Source organism: Saccoglossus kowalevskii, chromosome 22, assembly GCF_978046115.1.
Source record: "Saccoglossus kowalevskii chromosome 22, keSacKowa6.1, whole genome shotgun sequence".
NCBI lineage: Eukaryota > Metazoa > Hemichordata > Enteropneusta > Harrimaniidae > Saccoglossus > Saccoglossus kowalevskii.
The window spans coordinates 19,421,783-19,443,196 of NC_140662.1; the positions used below are offsets into that span (position 1 = coordinate 19,421,783).

General features: G+C 36.2%; 1 protein-coding gene across 1 annotated transcript in view; it reads left to right on the forward strand.

Annotated features, from left to right (window-relative positions):
• Positions 1-27: 27 nt before the first annotated feature.
• The window catches only part of LOC100368304 (uncharacterized), a 34,472-nt gene continuing 13,085 nt past the window's right edge, over positions 28-21,414 (forward strand). Inside the window, exons 1-5 of the mRNA XM_085495887.1 lie at positions 28-372; positions 7,761-7,861; positions 19,588-19,791; positions 20,040-20,147; positions 21,006-21,134. Coding sequence (XP_085352013.1) covers positions 57-372; positions 7,761-7,861; positions 19,588-19,791; positions 20,040-20,147; positions 21,006-21,134 — 858 coding nt within the window. The 5' untranslated portion in view covers positions 28-56. The remainder of the gene's footprint in view (positions 373-7,760; positions 7,862-19,587; positions 19,792-20,039; positions 20,148-21,005; positions 21,135-21,414) is intronic.

The following is a 21,414-nucleotide window of genomic DNA, read 5'->3' on the forward strand; positions in this document are numbered from 1 at the left end:
AAGTTAAAAAAACTAGCAGTCAGACACCATTTTGTTTTTTGAATGAACATCACCCAATGTCCAGCATGCGTTTACCGATGAGACTAGCGAGGCGGACAATGGCTCTCACGGTACGTGTTCTGCTGGGTATCGTTGCTATCGCCGGTATAACCACCATAATCTTACAGATGTATTTATTGAATGAGAAATACGTAACAGAGCTGTCAGTGAAAAATCTACAGATTCAAGGGTCGTTTGACAGCGCGACAGACGAACGGAATTATCCGGACAATAACGTAAACATTAATGCTGTACCAGCGGATTTCCAATGGAAAACTGAAACTACGATAAAAGTACCAGAAGTGAGAAAGTGGTTACACGAATTCGAGGCAAGTGACATTCATCCCCTGGGATGGATAGTTATTGTTGACATCTAGAAAACATTTTAATTTCATTTAATTTATTTATATATTCTTCTTTTAATTATATTCAGACAAAATTCTATTCTATTCTATTCTATTCTATTCTATTCTATTCTATTCTATTCTATTCTATTCTATTCTATTTCTAGTCTACTGTTTTCTAGGTCTACAGTATTCAACTTCTGTTTATTTTAGTTTATTTTACTTGAGTCTGGTCTAGTAGACAGCTTTACGCCGTTGGTGATTGGAATTTGCCGAGCTCAGGATGTTCGAAGTTGAGTTGAGTCGTGCACCACACACGTTACAAGACTATTACGAATGAGAACAAACACACCGCTCTGAGAAAAAAAAATCCATTCCGTTAATAATTATTAGTCATTAGTCATTTCAAAATGAATATAATAAGTTACATGATTTGTATTTTGGCAAATTGAGCGGCACGCAATGCTAGATTACCCTTGATACCAGCTGTGACCCACGACTCGTTGTATCACTAATGTATTAATTCTATGGATTGTATTAATATAGGTTTATTTTATTATTATTTTCATTACTGTCGTAGTTTTCTTCATAACACACATGCACTACGAGTAAATAACAAAAAAGAATACACTTGCCTGCCGCGTTCTGTGACAGTAATATGCATTCATTGTTTCAACCGAATACAACCTATTTTAATAACTTTCTCGCGGCACACTATACGCATAAAACCAGCCAACTAGACGAGATCGTCTAAAACACAAAATCAAAGCAAACTAGAACTGTTTTTACAAACCACAAAACAAACGGACATGACCAAGAATGGAACAATTCACTATAGAGCAATACAATATTGTGAAAATATTGAAGAAAAAAAAGAAGAAAAAGGATATGTCTTCCATGCCCTGGACATATCGATCTAGATTCATGGCTAACCAGACCAAACAGTATGGCGGACGTCTATAACGTATACACTATTGCATAACAACAACAACAACACAGCAGCTGCATACTAGTACACCAAACAATTACGTACTAGAAAAGAAACTAGTTTAATTCCGAGAATTGGACGAAGCCCACATAGTCCACAAATAAAACTCGGCTGACGTAAGAAACCAAAAATACTTGTCAGACATGCAAAAAAATAATATAATAGGTGATTTTCCGTACAATTGCGAGATCTCGCGAGATGCATGAAAGACGCGCGTCGAACGTCTGCCGCAAAAATCGAACGATTTGATTTTCAACTCTAATTTCTTTATTTCGTAGCTCACATCGACCGGCCGATCTTCGACAGAGGAATATTGCTTCCGAATACCCTCACTTAATCGAAATTGCCTATCATCAAATGTGGACAGCACATTATTAACCATGGAAATGTCCCCAAAATACTTTCGCGTTTGTTGAATCCCACGCGATGTTTGACGCCACTACGACGCTATGACCTTTGTTTGTCTTGTTTTTACGTTCGATTTCACGCATAACGCGTGATTCTCGCAGTGAACGGAAAATGGTCTATTTAAAATGAATTTCATCACAAATTGTGAATTTCAAATGAAATGTGAGACAATACATGAACGAGAACAGAATCTAAGCACTCACAGTGACTGACAAAGAAACAAATTGTTGAAATATTTGAATACAAAACAAGCACTGACACATTTAGTAAATCAGTCCTTCAAACGAAAACTATGACACGAATATATTTTACAGACATTTGTATTTTAAGAACTTTGAATTTATTTTATGTTTTGAGTTACTCGTATTTATTGATCGTATTTTAAATATTTTTCAATGCATTAAGATGTTATTGTACATGTCATTAATTTACTTGAAAGAAATAGTGACAAGAGAATGTCAACATCGAATACAAGATTACATATACACTGTGATAGACAAAGTGTATTGTAAAAAAAAACGATTCGTTGCAATAATATACCGCATTTGGCATTGAACTTACTCTCAACTTTGAACTTTGCTATCCCATCACTGAAGTGTGTCATAACACCATATATGGACTTACTGGGACCCCTGTAAGACGCATAATTTGTATCAATAAGCATCGTCATTGTGACTGCTGACTACACCATATACAACCTGTACTCATTTTCGTAAATGTTGTTTTTGATGAACCATTAAACGCACTGTAAAACCTAAATACTAGTATTTAATGATTCGTAAAAAAAAATCATCTCACTTTTAAGGCCGACCATGCATATATCATGTATTACAGTGCCCAGTTACCGCGATTTATTTTAATTTGTTTATCTTGTCGTTTTCTGTTCTTATAAGTCAGTAACGCATTAATCTGCACATAATTATGAATACATAAATATGAATACATTTCACAGAAATTGTCAAATATGCAGGACTTGAATAATAATTTTAAAAAATGCAAATAAAGGTTTAGACAGCGGCACATAACAAACAGCTGACAACACAATAACAAATCAATTTATTAATATTTTGTTAAAAAAGAAACAGCCTGGAACTGGTTTAATATAATATAGTATTGATATCTTAATTTATTATCAAAACAGGTTTAATAGAATCTTTGCTATCACTCCTAGTACACAAATAACAATGACAGGATGTTGCACCTATTGACATTATGTACCCATAATGTACTGTAAACATGACGTGCAATTCTTCCGGTTTTCAACAATCCCATTTTGTTGAGAGAAGAACTTTGTCAAGATTCATAAGTGATCCTTATAAATACCACATGATTTAGCACTCATTAGTGACACATTGTATGACTTAGTGATTGTTTTGCATACTAGTATATCAAGAATTAGTGCTGGGGAGAAACAATATATGCTACATAATTTAGACTTGGACTAAGACATATCACGTGATTTATTGGTTGCTAGGGAAATAATACATAATTTAATGACGGGTAACTTAGTGGTTGGTAGGAACATATCATATATCTGTATGTTTGGTCGGGACATACCACATGACTTTATGTTGAGTAGGGACATATCACATGACTTTATGTTGAGTAGGGACATACCACATGGTTTTATGTTCGGTAGGGACATATCACATGACTTTATGTTTGGCAGGGACATATCACATGACTTTATGTTGAGTAGGGACATACCACATGACTTTATGTTGGGTAGGGACATGTCACATGACTTTATGTTGGGTAGGGACATACCACATGACTTTATGTTGGGTAGGAACACACCACATGACTTTATGTTTGGCACGGACATATCACATGACTTTATGTTTGGCAGGGACATATCACATGACCTTATGTTGAGTAGGGACATACCACATGACTTTATGTTGAGTAGGGACATACCACATGACTTTATGTTGAGTAGGGACATATCACATGACTTTATGTTTGGCAGGGACATATCACATGACTTTATGTTGAGTAGGGACATATCACATGACTTTATGTTGAGTAGGGACATACCACATGACTTTATGTTGAGTAGGGACATATCACATGACTTTATGTTTGGCAGGGACATATCACATGACTTTATGTTGAGTAGGGATATACCACATGACTTTATGTTGAGTAGGGACATACCACATGACTTTATGTTGAGTAGGGACATATCACATGACTTTATGTTTGGCAGGGACATATCACAGGACTTTATGTTGAGTAGGGACATATCACATGACTTTATGTTGGGTAGGAACACACCACATGACATTATGTTTGGCAGGGACATATCACATGACTTTATGTTTGACAGGGACATATCACATGACTTTATGTTGAGTAGGGACATACCACATGACTTTATGTTGAGTAGGGACATATCACATGACTTTATGTTTGGAAGGGACATATCACATGACTTTATGTTGAGTAGGGACATATCACATGACTTTATGTTGAGTAGGGACATACCACATGGTTTTATGTTCGGTAGGGACATATCACATGACTTTATGTTGAGTAGGGACATATCACATGACTTTATGTTGAGTATGGACATATCACATGACTTTATGTTGGGTAGGAACATACCACATGACTTTATGTTTGGCAGGGACATATCACATGACTTTATGTTGGGTAGGAACACACCACATGACATTATGTTTGGCAGGGACATATCACATGACTTTATGTTTGGCAGGGACATATCACATGACTTTATGTTGAGTAGGGACATACCACATGACTTTATGTTGAGTGGGGACATATCACATGACTTTATGTTTGGCAGGGACATATCACATGACTTTATGTTGAGTAGGGACATATCACATGACTTTATGTTGAGTAGGGACATACCACATGGTTTTATGTTCGGTAGGGACATATCACATGACTTTATGTTGAGTAGGGACATATCACATGACTTTATGTTTGGCAGGGACATATCACATGACTTTATGTTGAGTAGGGACATATCACATGACTTTATGTTGAGTAGGGACATACCACATGGTTTTATGTTCGGTAGGGACATATCACATGACTTTATGTTGAGTAGGGACACATCACATGACTTTATGTTGAGTATGGACATATCACATGACTTTATGTTGGGTAGGAACATACCACATGACTTTATGTTTGGCAGGGACATATCACATGACTTTATGTTGGGTAGGAACACACCACATGACATTATGTTTGGCAGGGACATATCACATGACTTTATGTTTGGCAGGGACATATCACATGACTTTATGTTGAGTAGGGACATACCACATGACTTTATGTTGAGTAGGGACATATCACATGACTTTATGTTTGGCAGGGACATATCACATGACTTTATGTTGAGTAGGGACATATCACATGACTTTATGTTGAGTAGGGACATACCACATGGTTTTATGTTCGGTAGGGACATATCACATGACTTTATGTTGAGTAGGGACATATCACATGACTTTATGTTGAGTATGGACATATCACATGACTTTATGTTGGGTAGGAACATACCACATGACTTTATGTTTGGCAGGGACATATCACATGACTTTATGTTTGGCAGGGACATATCACATGACTTTATGTTGAGTAGGGACATACCACATGACTTTATGTTGAGTAGGGACATACCACATGACTTTATGTTGAGTAGGGACATATCACATGACTTTATGTTTGGCAGGGACATATCACATGACTTTATGTTGAGTAGGGACATACCACATGACTTTATGTTGGGTAGGATCACACCACATGACTTTATGTTTGGCAGGGACATATCACATGACTTTTGTTTGGCAGGGACATATCACATGACTTTATGTTGAGTAGGGACATATCACATGACTTTATGTTTGGCAGGGACATATCACATGACTTTATGTTTGGCAGGGACATATCACATGACTTTATGTTGAGTAGGGACATACCACATGACTTTATGTTGAGTAGGGACATATCACATGACTTTATGTTGAGTAGGGACATATCACATGACTTTATGTTTGGCAGGGACATATCACATGACTTTATGTTGGGTAGGGTCATACCACATGACTTTATGGTGGGTATGGAAATCAGTATGGAAAAGAGTGTTGGGGTGAAAATTATATGACCTTGTGTTGTGCTGGGACATCACGTGCCTTAACAATGGATAGGGACATTCAAAATGTTTTGGGTAGGGACATATCACGTGACATAATGTTGATACATAAGCACATGTTTACAAATATAAAATGCATGTCGATTAATGACACTAATAGTGAAACACGAATGCGCCAAAAACGCGAAACCAACACATTTTTACTACAGCCATGTCAAATGTTTTCATACTGCATTGCGCAAGGTTACTTTATTTGTATTAGTTTTATTAGTTGTTTATTTGTAACCATATATGTAAATATAAACAATATCTAAGCTGAAAAACGTTCACATAACTTTATTTTGCCAACCAACTAAACGTATCTTATATTCACTTTACTCTTGTGAACCAATATCACATATGACACGTGGCTAAAACAGTACAGAAATGTATACTTAATAACATACTAAATCAATAACGCCAACGGAGAGATTCATACTTTCAAATAAAATTAATTAAAAAGATATTTCAAAAAAAAACACAATAATGTAACACCATTACGTGTCAGTTGGACGCGTGAAATGTTTATTGTTAGATAAAATGTCACTGACATAATAGGGGAATATTTAATCCAGAATTATTATAGAACCGGAATATACAGTTTATAATAACAATAATAGTAATACCAAGCTGTCACGGAAGACAGCAATATGAGAATTGAAGAAAATATCACACATATATATACTTGATTATTCTTAGTGACGTGGTTAACATATTAAAACACTCAAAGGAGAATTTGTAGAAAGTTTCACATAAAAACAAATAAAACTTTTCCGACCAACTGTAAAACTCAAGTTTGCTAATTTGCATAATCATTCACTCAGTGCAAATTTTACAGCCTCTTATACAATTAGTGGTATCATCTCTCACGTAATCACGCCGAATACTGTACTGTAAATGTTATTAATAGTGAATTAAAGAGAGAATCTAACGACACAACAAAAGTATGCATTTCTTTATTATGCAGTGCAGTAAAAAAATGAATTTTAAATTTTACGGTAATTTGCGTTTTTTTTTAGTGTGTTCCACTTGTAATAGAGATCCAAACCAAAATGTACACACATAAAATTGCAAATATGCATACATCTATATCTTATTTAACTGGACAACCCACCCATTTTTTAATTGTAGGCACTCAACTCGTCGTCTTGGAAAGTTTAACTGTTGTGTGACACCTGTATATAATGTGTATAATTTGATGTCAAATTAAAGCAGGAAGGGACATTCCGGATCAATGCGTTTACGCCCATGTAATTCACCTACACATATGCACTAAGTTGTTGTGTAAATGATCTTATTATGTGGCACGGGCTGTGAACTAATTTACAGCGTGTTTTTTAAAATGATATAACGAGAGGGGAACGTTTTGAGTGTGCTGCTAACTTCGGCATCCAACAATCAGTGTCCAAACAACGAAGGCGTCTTTCATCTTGACCCCAAATATTATATTATCTGACGGCCAAGCCAACACTGTGTATTCCTAACCACCTCATTGTCAATACGCGAAGATTCTCTGGCACAACCCTGAATTAATATCTATGTAAATGACAGAGAATATTAAAACAAAGACTGAGCAAAAAGCCTTGCAATATTAAATACCACACATAATCCTAAAGTCAGTGTAATGAGTTAATAACAGGTTTGGTATAAAATGTCAATGTCATCACCAAATATCTTTACACCATATTTATATCAATACTTATTTCTTTTCCCTGGGCCATGTTTATTTTTTACCTGATGTAATTAACACACATATATTTGACCGGATCATATCTCATTTACATATAATTTACATATTGACTGTTACAGGAAGAAACGAGGACAGACGATTACGAGGATTATAAGTTAGCCAACATGACAACGCCCCCAGACGACCAAATAAATGCATGGTTCGCTGCGACTGGTACCACAAAGGTAGGAAAACAAATTAAAGTATTCTAGTTGAGTAACTACCAAGTAAACAAACACACACACACAAACAAACAAACAAACAAACAAACAAACAGATGCAATTAACTCGTTTGTATTAGTATCATTTTCATAAACCTATGGTCGACACATACTCCGTATTGCTATAACTTATTCTAGTTGAGTAACTACCAAGTAAACAAACAAACACACAAACACACACACACACACACAAACAAACAAACAAACAGATGCAATTAACTCGTTTGTATTAGTATCATTTTCATAAACCTATGGTCGACACATACTCCGTATTGCTATAACTTATTCTAGTTGAGTAACTACCAAGTAAACAAACAAACAAACAAACAAGCAAACAAACACACACACACACACACACACAAACAAACAAACAAACAGATGCAATTAACTCGTTTGTATTAGTATCATTTTCATAAACCTATGGTCGACACATACTTCGTATTGTTATAACTTATTCTAGTTGAGTAACTACCAAGTAAACAAACAAACAAACAAACAAACAAACACACACACACACACACACACACACAAACAAACAAACAAACAGATGCAATTAACTCGTTTGTATTAGTATCATTTTCATAAACCTATGGTCGACACATACTCCGTATTGTTATAACTTGTCATACACTCTAAACGACAAATTACATCCAAGATCAAGTAATGTACAAATGTATTATGAAAATGACGATACAATTCCCATGATACAAAAACAATGTACAGCATATCAGTATAAGATACAAACATACAAATAATTTGAATAAGTAATAGAATGAAATTATTATATCTTTGTTATTAGTCAGATTAATTGCACTGTGAGCTATGATTTTTGTTTTCGGGGGGCATAAAATATTTCTTGAATATAGCTACGAAGAATGTACTCGAATAAAGAACAAGTGAAGATAATTTTATATTCTAATGATGCAATGATACAGAATGGATGTTTATAATTGTTAATCCAATAATTATGGTAGCCACATTCAGTGTTATTGTTATAGTATCGTGGAGGCAACATTGTCGTGAAACAACAGCCTCTTTACGGCACCTAAGTCAGTCTGCGTAGTTTCGCTGAGTCCCGAAGCGGAAATAAGCTATAGTGGCGAGAATTGAGGGCAATATGAAATCAATAAGTGCAGGACATGATGCATTCAAGCGGATCATAAAAAATAAACAACACTGATATACCATAGAGTAGATAGACACCAGTGGACACTGATATACCATAGAGTAGATAGACACCAGTGGACACTGATATACCATAGAGTAGATATACACCAGTGGACACTGATATACCATAGAGTAGATAGACACCAGTGGACACCGATATACCTTGGGGTTGATAGACACCAGTGGACACTGATATACCATAGAGTAGATAGACACCAGTGGACACTGATATACCATAGAGTAGATATACACCAGTGGACACTGATATACCATAGAGTAGATAGACACCAGTGGACACCGATATACATTGGGGTTGATAGACACCAGTGGACACTGATATACCATAGAGTAGATATACACCAGTGGACACTGATATACCATAGAGTAGATAGACACCAGTGGACACCGATATACCTCAGGGTTGATAGACACCAGTGGACACTGATATGCCTTGGGGTTGATAGACACCAGTGGACACTGATATACCATAGAGTAGATAGACACCAGTGGACACCGATATACCTTTTGGTTGATGGACACCAGTGGACACTGATATACCTTAGAGTAGATAGACACCAGTGAACACTGATATACCATAGAGTAGATAGACAGCAATAGACACTGATATACCATAGAGTAGATAGACACCAGTGGACACTGATATACCATATGGTCGATACACATCAATAGACACTGATATAACATAGAGTAGATATACACAAGTGAACACTGATATACCATATGGTCGATACACATCAATAGACAATGATATACCATATAGTAGATACACACCAGTGGACACTGATATAACATAGAGTAGATAGACACCAGTGGACACCGATATACCTTGGGTTGATAGACACCAGTGGACACTGATATGCCTTGGAGTTGATAGACACCAGTAAACACTGATATACCACAGAGTAGATAGACACCAGTGGACACTGATATACCATATGGTCGATACACGTCAATAGACACTGATATACCATAGAGTAGATATACACAAGTGAACACTGATATAACATACAGTAGATAGACACCAGTGGACACCGATATACTTTGGGTTGATAGACACCAGTGGACACTGATATGCCTTGGGGTTGATAGACACCAGTGAACACTGATATACCATAGAGTATATAGACACCAGTGGACACTGATATACCATAGAGTAGATATACACCAATGAACACTGATATACCATAGAGTAGATAGACAGCAATATACACTGATATACCATAGAGTAGATATACACCAGTGAACACTGATATACCATAGAGTAGATAGACAGCAATAGACACTGATATACCATAGAGTAGATATACACCAGTGGACACCGATATACCTTGGGTTGATAGACACCAGTGGACACTGATATACCTTGGGGTTGATAGACACCAGTGAACACCGATATACCATAGAGTAGATAGACACCAGTGAACACTGATTCACTATAGAGGAGATAGACACCAGTGAACACTGATTCACTATAGGGGAGATAGAAACCAAAGTATACTGATATAGCACAGGGTCGATAGACACCAGTGAACACTGATATACCATAGAGTAGATAGACACCAGTGGACACTGATATACCATAGAGTAGATATACACCAGTGGACACTGATATACCATAGAGTAGATATACACCAGTGGACACTGATATACCATAGAGTAGATAGACACCAGTGGACACCGATATACCTTGGGGTTGATAGTCACCAGTGGACACTGATATACCATAGAGTAGATAGACACCAGTGGACACTGATATACCATAGAGTAGATATACACCAGTGGACACCGATATACCTCAGGGTTGATAGACACCAGTGGACACTGATATACCATATGGTCGATACACATCAATAGACACTGATATAACATAGAGTAGATATACACAAGTGAACACTGATATACCATATGGTCGATACACATCAATAGACACTGATATACCATATAGTAGATACACACCAGTGGACACTGATATAACATAGAGTAGATAGACACCAGTGGACACCGATATACTTTGGGTTGATAGACACCAGTGGACACTGATATGCCTTGGGGTTGATAGACACCAGTGAACACTGATATACCATAGAGTAGATAGACACCAGTGGACACTGATATACCATAGAGTAGATATACACCAGTGAACACTGATATACCATAGAGTAGATAGACAGTAATAGACACTGATATACCATAGAGTAGATATACACCAGTGAACACTGATATACCATAGAGTAGATATACACCAGTGAACACTGATATAACATAGAGTAGATAGACACCAGTGGACACCGATATACCTTGGGTTGATAGACACCAGTGGACACTGATATGCCTTGGGGTTGATAGAAACCAGTGAACACTGATATACCATAGAGTATATAGACACCAGTGGACACTGATATACCATAGAGTAGATATACACCAATGAACACTGATATACCATAGAGTAGATAGACAGCAATATACACTGATATACCATAGAGTAGATATACACCAGTGAACACTGATATACCATAGAGTAGATAGACAGCAATAGACACTGATATACCATAGAGTAGATATACACCAGTGGACACCGATATACCTTGGGTTGATAGACACCAGTGGACACTGATATACCTTGGGGTTGATAGACACCAGTGAACACTGATATACCATAGAGTAGATAGACACCAGTGAACACTGATTCACTATAGAGGAGATAGACACCAGTGAACACTGATTCACTATAGGGGAGATAGAAACCAAAGTATACTGATATAGCACAGGGTCGATAGACACCAGTGGACACTGATATACCATAGAGTAGGTAGACACCAGTGAACACTGATTCACTATAGAGGAGATAGACACCAGTGACAACTGATATACCATAGAGGAGATAGACACCAGTGAACACTGATATACCATAGAGTATATAAACACCAGTGAACACTGATATACCATAGAGTATATAAACACCAGTGAACACTGATATACCATAGAGGAGATAGATACCAGTGAACACTGATTCACTATAGAGGAGATAGAAACCAAAGTATACTGATATAGCACAGGGTTGATAGACACCAGTGAACACTGATATACCACAGAGTAGATAGACACCAGTGAACACTGATTCACTATAGAGGAGATAGACACCAAAGTATACTGATATAGCACAGGGTCGATAGACACCAGTGAACACTGATATACCATAGAGGAGATAGACACCAGTGAACACTGATATACAATAGAGGAGATAGACACCAGTGAACACTGATATACCATAGAGGAGATAGACACCAGTGAACACTGATATACCATAGAGTAGATAGACACCAGTGAACACTGATATACAATAGAGGAGATAGACACCAGTGAACACTGATATACCATAGAGGAGATAGACACCAGTGAACACTGATATACAATAGAGGAGATAGACACCAGTGAACACTGATATACCATAGAGGAGATAGACACCAGTGAACACTGATATACCATAGAGTAGATAGACACCAGTGAACACTGATATACCATAGAGGAGATAGACACCAGTGAACACTGATATACAATAGAGGAGATAGACACCAGTGAACACTGATATACCATAGAGGAGATAGACACCAGTGAACACTGATATACCATAGAGGAGATAGACACCAGTGAACACTGATATACAATAGAGGAGATAGACACCAGTGAACACTGATATACCATAGAGTAGATAGACACCAGTGAACACTGATATACCATAGAGGAGATAGACACCAGTGAACACTGATATACAATAGAGGAGATAGACACCAGTGAACACTGATATACCATAGAGGAGATAGACACCAGTGAACACTGATATACCATAGAGGAGATAGACACCAGTGAACACTGATATACAATAGAGGAGATAGACACCAGTGAACACTGATATACCATAGAGGAGATAGACACCAGTGAACACTGATATACAATAGAGGAGATAGACACCAGTGAACACTGATATACCATAGAGGAGATAGACACCAGTGAACACTGATATACCATAGAGGAGATAGACACCAGTGAACACTGATATACAATAGAGGAGATAGACACCAGTGAACACTGATATACCATAGAGGAGATAGACACCAGTGAACACTGATATACAATAGAGGAGATAGACACCAGTGAACACTGATATACCATAGAGGAGATAGACACCAGTGAACACTGATATACCATAGAGGAGATAGACACCAGTGAACACTGATATACCATAGAGTAGATAGACACCAGTGAACACTGATTCACTATAGAGGAGATAGACACCAAAGTATACTGATATAGCACAGGGTCGGTAGACACCAGTGAACACTGATATACCATAGAGGAGATAGACACCAGTGAACACTGATATACAATAGAGGAGATAGACACCAGTGAACACTGATATACCATAGAGGAGATAGACACCAGTGAACACTGATATACCATAGAGGAGATATACACCAGTGAACACTGATATACAATAGAGGAGATAGACACCAGTGAACACTGATATACCATAGAGGAGATAGACACCAGTGAACACTGATATACAATAGAGGAGATAGACACCAGTGAACACTGATATACCATAGAGGAGATAGACACCAGTGAACACTGATATACAATAGAGGAGATAGACACCAGTGAACACTGATATACAATAGAGGAGATAGACACCAGTGAACACTGATATACCATAGAGGAGATAGACACCAGTGAACACTGATATACCATAGAGTAGATAGACACCAGTGAAAACTGATTCACTATAGAGGAGATAGACACCAAAATATACTGATATAGCACAGGGTCGATAGAATATTATCTACTTTAGTGCAATTCATAGTAATGACGTATGCACGCTTCCAACACTCGGCAATGATATCCTCTTTAATCCTGTTGATGATTGTAACTTTACTGCTTTTAATAATCATTATCTGAACAACAGGAAAGCTATAAACATGTGATAATCAATATGAATTAGTATAGCAACGCTATCAATTCTATATCTGGGATACGGACAGATTCCCCTGTGTAAAAACAACGTTTATTTTCTTAATACATTAAGCATAAAGTGGTTCATACCATCGTCATTCTTACTATCCTACATTTATAGTAATGTTTTTTTTTGAACAAAAAAATATAATTGTGATCGAGCAACATTTGGCGCCAACTAGTATAGCGACATTCGTCGTCAAGTATTTGCACATTATTATCGTAAAATATTCAAACATTATTTATTAATACATGTAACAAGCATATATTCACACTATTTAAGAACAACCCAGGGCAAAATTCCTTCAAAATCATTATATATTTGGTAGAATGCGAACACGGAACGTGCACGTGGAACTAAGTATTAGCACATTAAACACACAGTACGAGTAACATGATTGTATTAACGTGGCTTTTGAACGGTACATTAGTGAAGCTATGGCAGACCATATATGGAAACAATCGTCATTGCCGATAGAAGCATAATATGAGGTAACAGCATTCCACGTAATATACACCTATCTGTTACAATCACGCAATCCAATTAAAATCTGTTGCGGCGGTGTTAGTGAAAAGTATTCTTTGACATGTAGACCTCGCGGTGTCTGGATCGGTCCTATGTCAAAGTGACATGCATAGTGCGCGTGACCGCGGCGTGTTACTGACAATACGATATTAAAGGTGTCACATTTGGGTTTGTATCTAGGCAATAATATTTGAATGAATTATGTACAGATTGACCTCGGGGTGATCTTTTGTATAGATACGGGTATCGTACTATAATTAATCTCTACATAGATGTGAATACCTCAAAAGTGTTTAGTGTAGCTGTGCCCAGTGACCAAAATATAAATAGGTTGAAACATTTATTTTCAAATCAAATACACAAAAGTACCACCACAGTAATTAAATGTCCCAAAATTGGACAAAATCAATCAATCATATTAAAAAGTTGACAAGCTGAATATTCACTGTAAATGTATCAGCTCAATACCATTTTAAAACGGGTTATTAACAGTTCGATTATTGCATTCGTGTTATATTTAATCTGAAATATCAATATATAGCAACTTTCATGAAAGCATGGCTATTTTTTTTATAATACAACATTTATAAATGTTTTATAAATTTTAAATGATGGTTGAGAACAACTTGACCAATCACAGCGCGTTAGTTAATGCATGACAGTAAATCAGCCAATGATTGAAAGAATTCTGCAAAGACTCATGGGTAATTATCAAATGGCTTCTATGTCAAATAAAAGCGTATGTTTTTAATTTGAATGAAGTGCCATGGATACGAGCTCTAAGTAATAGTGTGGAACATGTAATCACTTTTATTGTACTGTACTGAATATCCACACACTGTTAAAAGAAAAAGAGACAATGCGGGTCGGGATGAGGGGTCTATCTTGACGTCATACGTTGGTTGTTAGGGCATGAGTGCGCGTGAGTCTCATTTTTGGCTTACCGTTAAATCATGACAAATCTGAGAATATACAAACGCCGAACTTTGCATCGACACGCTTGTTTTGTTATTTACACTTGAATATTGACAAAGACGGTTATAACCAAATGTGAGAGAAGTTCTCTTAAAATTGACTTTTTGAAAAAAATCTAGAAAACGAAATTGGGGTCCTCATAATAAGATTGAATTATTTGATTTGTCGAGATTTTTGAACTTTCAGCTAAGCAGTCTGTATTATGATCCATGTTCGTGAAATGTTTTGGCCGTCACCCACATTCTAAAACACAATATATAAATAACACGTGTTCGTAGTTTGCATTTCTTCCTCTTTACTTGTTACTTGTGCACAGTGGCTACGTTAATATGACTAATATATAGTGACCACTTTCCCATTTTTTCTATATACGAAAATTTACATCATCATTTCAATCAAGGCAAGATATTTTACAAATGTGACTTCTCAAATTATAACCGTGACAAATTTGTTTCCGATTTGAACAATACATGTTGGCAGCCAATTTATAATTGTGATGAACCAAATCGGGCACTCAAGATTTTCTGTGATGCTTTCAGTGCTATTGCATCAAGGCACGCCCCAATTAAAAAATGTAATGTTAATATCAAATCGTTTTGTAAGCCCTGGCTCTCGAAAGGTCTTCTTATTTCAACTAAAACAAAACACAAATTATTTTCTAAAATGAAAAGGTCTCCCAACAATTTTCAAGTTGGTAACAAGTACAAGATATACCGAAACCTTCTGACAAAACTGCTCAAAAAAGCTAAAAAAAACTATTATTCAGCCAAATTCCAGTCTTCGACTGGAAATACTAATAAAACCTGGAAAATTATAAATAGCATTTTAAACAATAATATTTCTATGTCTCCAAGACAGGTTATTAAATCCAATACGGGGGAAGTTTTGTCAAAGGATATCGATATTGCACAGAATTTCAATGATTTTTTCACTGATGTTGGACCAGCCCTAGCTGCTCAAATCAATTCTCCTGAACATTTTACAAACTACCTTTCTGATAATCATTACACAGCTTCTTTCTTCCTGCGTCCAGTTAGTCAAAATGACGTCATTAATGAGATCGGGCGTTTAGATCCCAGCAAAGCTATGGGCCCATATCATATTCATCCAAAAACAATAATCCATGCTGCCCAACACATTGCTAGTCCCCTAGCCCAAATCATCAACCTATCCATTACTACAGGTATTTTCCCAGATCTACTAAAAATCGCTAAAATTACCCCCATATATAAAAAAGGTTCACCTTTAGAAATAAGCAACTACAGACCCATTTCCTTATTGCCAATTCTAAGCAAAATTATTGAATCTGTTGTTAAATCCCAACTTTTAGCGTTCCTTGATAAATTTAATATTCTTTTGCCGACTCAATATGGTTTTCGCAAACATTACAATACCAAACTTGCACTTGTAGATCTAATTACTGACATCACAGACAAAATGGACGCAGGTTACATCACATTTGGTATATTTATAGATTTAAAGAAAGCATTCGATACAATTGACCACCACATTTTATTACAAAAATTAGAGCATTATGGGATTCGGAGCCTGCCACTTAAATGGTTTCACAGTTATCTAGAAAATCGTCTCCAGACAGTGGATGTCAATGGTACCGTATCACTCCCAAACCAAGTTAAATGTGGAATTCCCCAGGGTTCAATACTCGGCCCTCTATTATTTCTTCTCTATATTAATGATATTAACTCCAGTACCAATGCCTTTGATTTTCGTTTATTTGCAGATGACACTAACCTATTCAACTCACATAAATCTAACCAAATTAATCTTAATACTATTAATACAGAATTTAAAAAAGTCGTTGACTGGTGTAAAGCTAACAAACTAACAATTAATGCCAACAAAACAAATTATATGGTAATTAAAACTCCACAAAAACAAGTTCATATTAATGGATCCCTAGAAATTGATAATGTACCGTTAGAGGGCGTAACATCAGTATCTTACTTGGGTGTCAATATAAATTCGTCTTTGAACTGGAAATCTCATATTAACAAAGTCACTAACATACTTAGCTCTAAAATTGGTATAATCTCACAAATTCGACATTATGTCCCAAAGTATATTCTTATTCTATTATATAATACCCTGATTCTTCCACATTTAACGTACTGTGTTGAAATATGGGGAAACGCTTATCCTACCCTTCTTGAACCGATTCTACGACTCCAGAAAAGACTTGTGCGGCTTATCACTTTTTCAAAATGGAACTCGCATTCTGCAACACTGTTCCGTTCTCTTCAAATTCTGGACATTCACAAACTATGTAAATTCCACTCTTGTCTATATATTTTCGATTTAAATAAAAATCGTTTCGCACGCTGTCCTGATACTTACATCAACACTCCTTCTCATAATTATCCCACTAAAATAAATAGAAGTGGCAGCCTCTCTATACCAAAAACAAAACTTTCTATAACCCAGCATAACATAAAGTTTGCATCAATTAAGCATTGGAATTCACTAAGACCAGAACTACAAAATGCCAATATTAGTAGATATTTTTTTAAAAATTGTCTGAAAGCTGAACTTATATCTGAATATTCAGATTAATTATACGACTATTGGTTGACAACTCACTACAGACTGACTGATTAACTGATTGACAAGCCGACTAATTGACTGGTAGTTTGTACAATGTGATTGATTGTTTTGCGATTAGAAAAATATTAATTTATTTATTTTGCAATTAAATGACTTATTTATTCAATTGAATTATGATTATTCACCATATCAGGATAGAGTATAAAAATCACATATACATATATATGATTACCTTTTAATATTTTTTTTCATTGACAGACTGATTGTTTGCTTGATTTTGCAGTTTAGTGATTAGTTTATTTTGTAGAAAATGATTTATTAAATTTAGTGATTTATTTATTGTGCGACAAAATAATGTTTATATTCACTCAGCAATTTCAATGACTTATTTATTTTATTTTGATATTTAGTAATTGAACTATAATGTTGCGCCACTTCACGATAAAAATATATGTATATGATAAATTTATGATAATCCGCACGTCAGTACAGTATTATTTCTTATTCCGGGTCTAGGACTCGACTAGCTCAAATGAGCTATTTCCATGACCCACACCAGAATCCTTTGCAGTGGTAAAAAAGAAAAATTAATTGTGTTATGTATATTTTCTTTTTCTGGTGTAAATAAATAAATACAAATACAAATAAATACAAAATATGATTTTAGGTGCACTCCGCTGAAACTATACTAAAGTAGTATCGTCGCCAACATGAAAGAAACATGAGAGGCTAGGACACGTAGCGTCACCAGCTCGCGTCAATCCACACTGGCCGCACCTGCACAAACTTGGTTTTACAACAATTCACCACTTGTTATTTTGGTGATTATCTTACAAACTGCTCATGAATATTCATGAGCTAAAATATTTCAGATTTGATTACATACTCGAACTACAGATAGTATTTATTTTTTTAAATTATATCATGATTTAAATTATAACTGATTATGAAACATGTTGCAATATATAATGTTACTGAGTCACAATACCCATTACCAATTACATTAAAACACAAAAAAATAACACGCACTATTCAGAACATTAGAACATTACTCCCACTTATTTCCCCTTATTAGAAATAAAACGCGTGAAATATAAAAGCACTTTTATATACTCAACGAAAACTGGACAGAAAGTTTCCTGACAACATTTTCATAACATGACTGCTCGTCATTCGTTTATGTGAATAATAAACGATAATAATTAGTTTAATGAAAATAAATATGTTTTACAACTACTTCAAACAACTATCATCAACTTTGAAAAATTCACTGGACTAGACTAGGATCTGACGTCACTACACACGATACACTGTATTCGCAAAGTTCGTCATTCCACTACGAAAATATCGCGGAGTCAGTGACACACAACAGATCACTTTGTTTCGTCAGAAATTACACTAATGGATAACATTCTCTGGTTCTCTCCGTAAGGACCCAGCTTTAGATGAATCAATTACACTTCCTACCATTAAACCAAGCCAATCACGTGACTCAGATGGTGACGTCACGGAAAAGGATTATGCTCGTTCTGCGACTCAGGATAGACAAGGATTAATGGCGATGATTGAGAACATGGCATTGGAAGAGAAACAAATAGACGATGATCATGAAGATGACAATGTAGATGATACCAAGGTATCAATGAGCGTCATAACCAATTTATTTACTCTCAGAAACGACTGTATCTAGAAATATACTACTACATGTATATGTCATTTTACTTCCATTCATCATAATGACCCTGAAAATTAACATTTAAAGGAAATTATAGAACCCATGCTCCTGCTCCGACTTGCTGCCATGGAAACTATATTGATGAAAGGGGTACCCAGTAAATATTACGATTGTTATGAATCGCATACTGACTAAACTTTTTTTTGTAGGATTCTGTTCCAGCCACCGAGCCACCAGACACAGACAATGACTACTCACATGATGAAGAGATTCTGACATCACCAATGCCAGTGAGCTCTAAACACGTGACACAGAAGGTAAGCCGTACGAGTAGGGCTCATGGTTGGACACTCCAAATAATACAACTAAATTGTGCACGTCATGTGACTGATATAGCTGATGTCAGGGTCACTGTCAAAACCACCTGGTAACGTTTTTTTTTTAAATTGATGCATTCATAAATCAATCTTAAAGCAACTATTGGTTTGACAAAAACATTGGATACCCCTCAGTCTATTTTGGGACATATAGAACGATAAAGACTACACTTCACGAACAATCGGCGAGGGCGCAGACACTTGTATCACCATTTTTTTTTTTATCTATTTCCAATATCTATTTCCAATATGTAGTACCATAATCCCATCTGACTGCCGCATCTGTGACAGTAAAGAGCGCCACCAATGACAATATGTTGTCCACAAAAAGTAGCCGAGTGTTGGAAGTCCCCCAGATGTGGGGCGGGTGAATAGCCCGGAGAGTTTTTTCTAGTAGAAACCTACTAACGGTTATACGAAGCATCCATGGGCTCTGTAAATTATGATTTAAATGGGCAAGGGGGTCACTCTTTGAAATTTTTGGGAATTAAAGCTATGTTTAACCTCTTTAAGAGGTAGGTTCTCCTTGAAAAGTTTCTTTTAAAAAGGTGAGTTTTTGATGGAATTGGCCTCCATCGAAATTTAGTATGTGGTTGCTGTGGGATATTCTTATTATCTTATTATCGCGATTTTCACCAACAGTACAAGCTTATTACCCGTACAATTTTGCTCACCACTTCTTCTTCTCAAATACTAGTATAATGACTCGTCACTGTGTGTCTGCTTCGCCGTCTAGTGAAAGTACAATATTTTGAATCGAAATATGCGTTTTGATAATATTGATTTAATTTTCAACAGCAATTTTCTGAAATGCACGTGACATTTGGCGCAACCGAACCACCAGCAGAAGTAGATGACACCGTCGATGAATCTAATACAGAGAAGGAGACGTCAGTTAGTGACTGGGCAGACGAATCCCAACAGCCAGTAAGTATCAAAGCACTGTGCTTTGCCATATACGACAATAAGATTTACGGATCAGCAATACTAGTAACCGGGAAGTGGAAACAGTCGTACACATGAGTGGTGTTGATGTCTGTGTAAATACGTGATACAGGCGTGCTTTTTCAATGCGGGTATCTACTCTTAATGACATGTGTACACGGCAACAGGTGGCAAATGTATTTTATGCATTTTACGCTCTTTATGCGACTTTATTTGTAATCGATATAGTAACTCAATTAGGTAAAATATACATTGGGGCCCT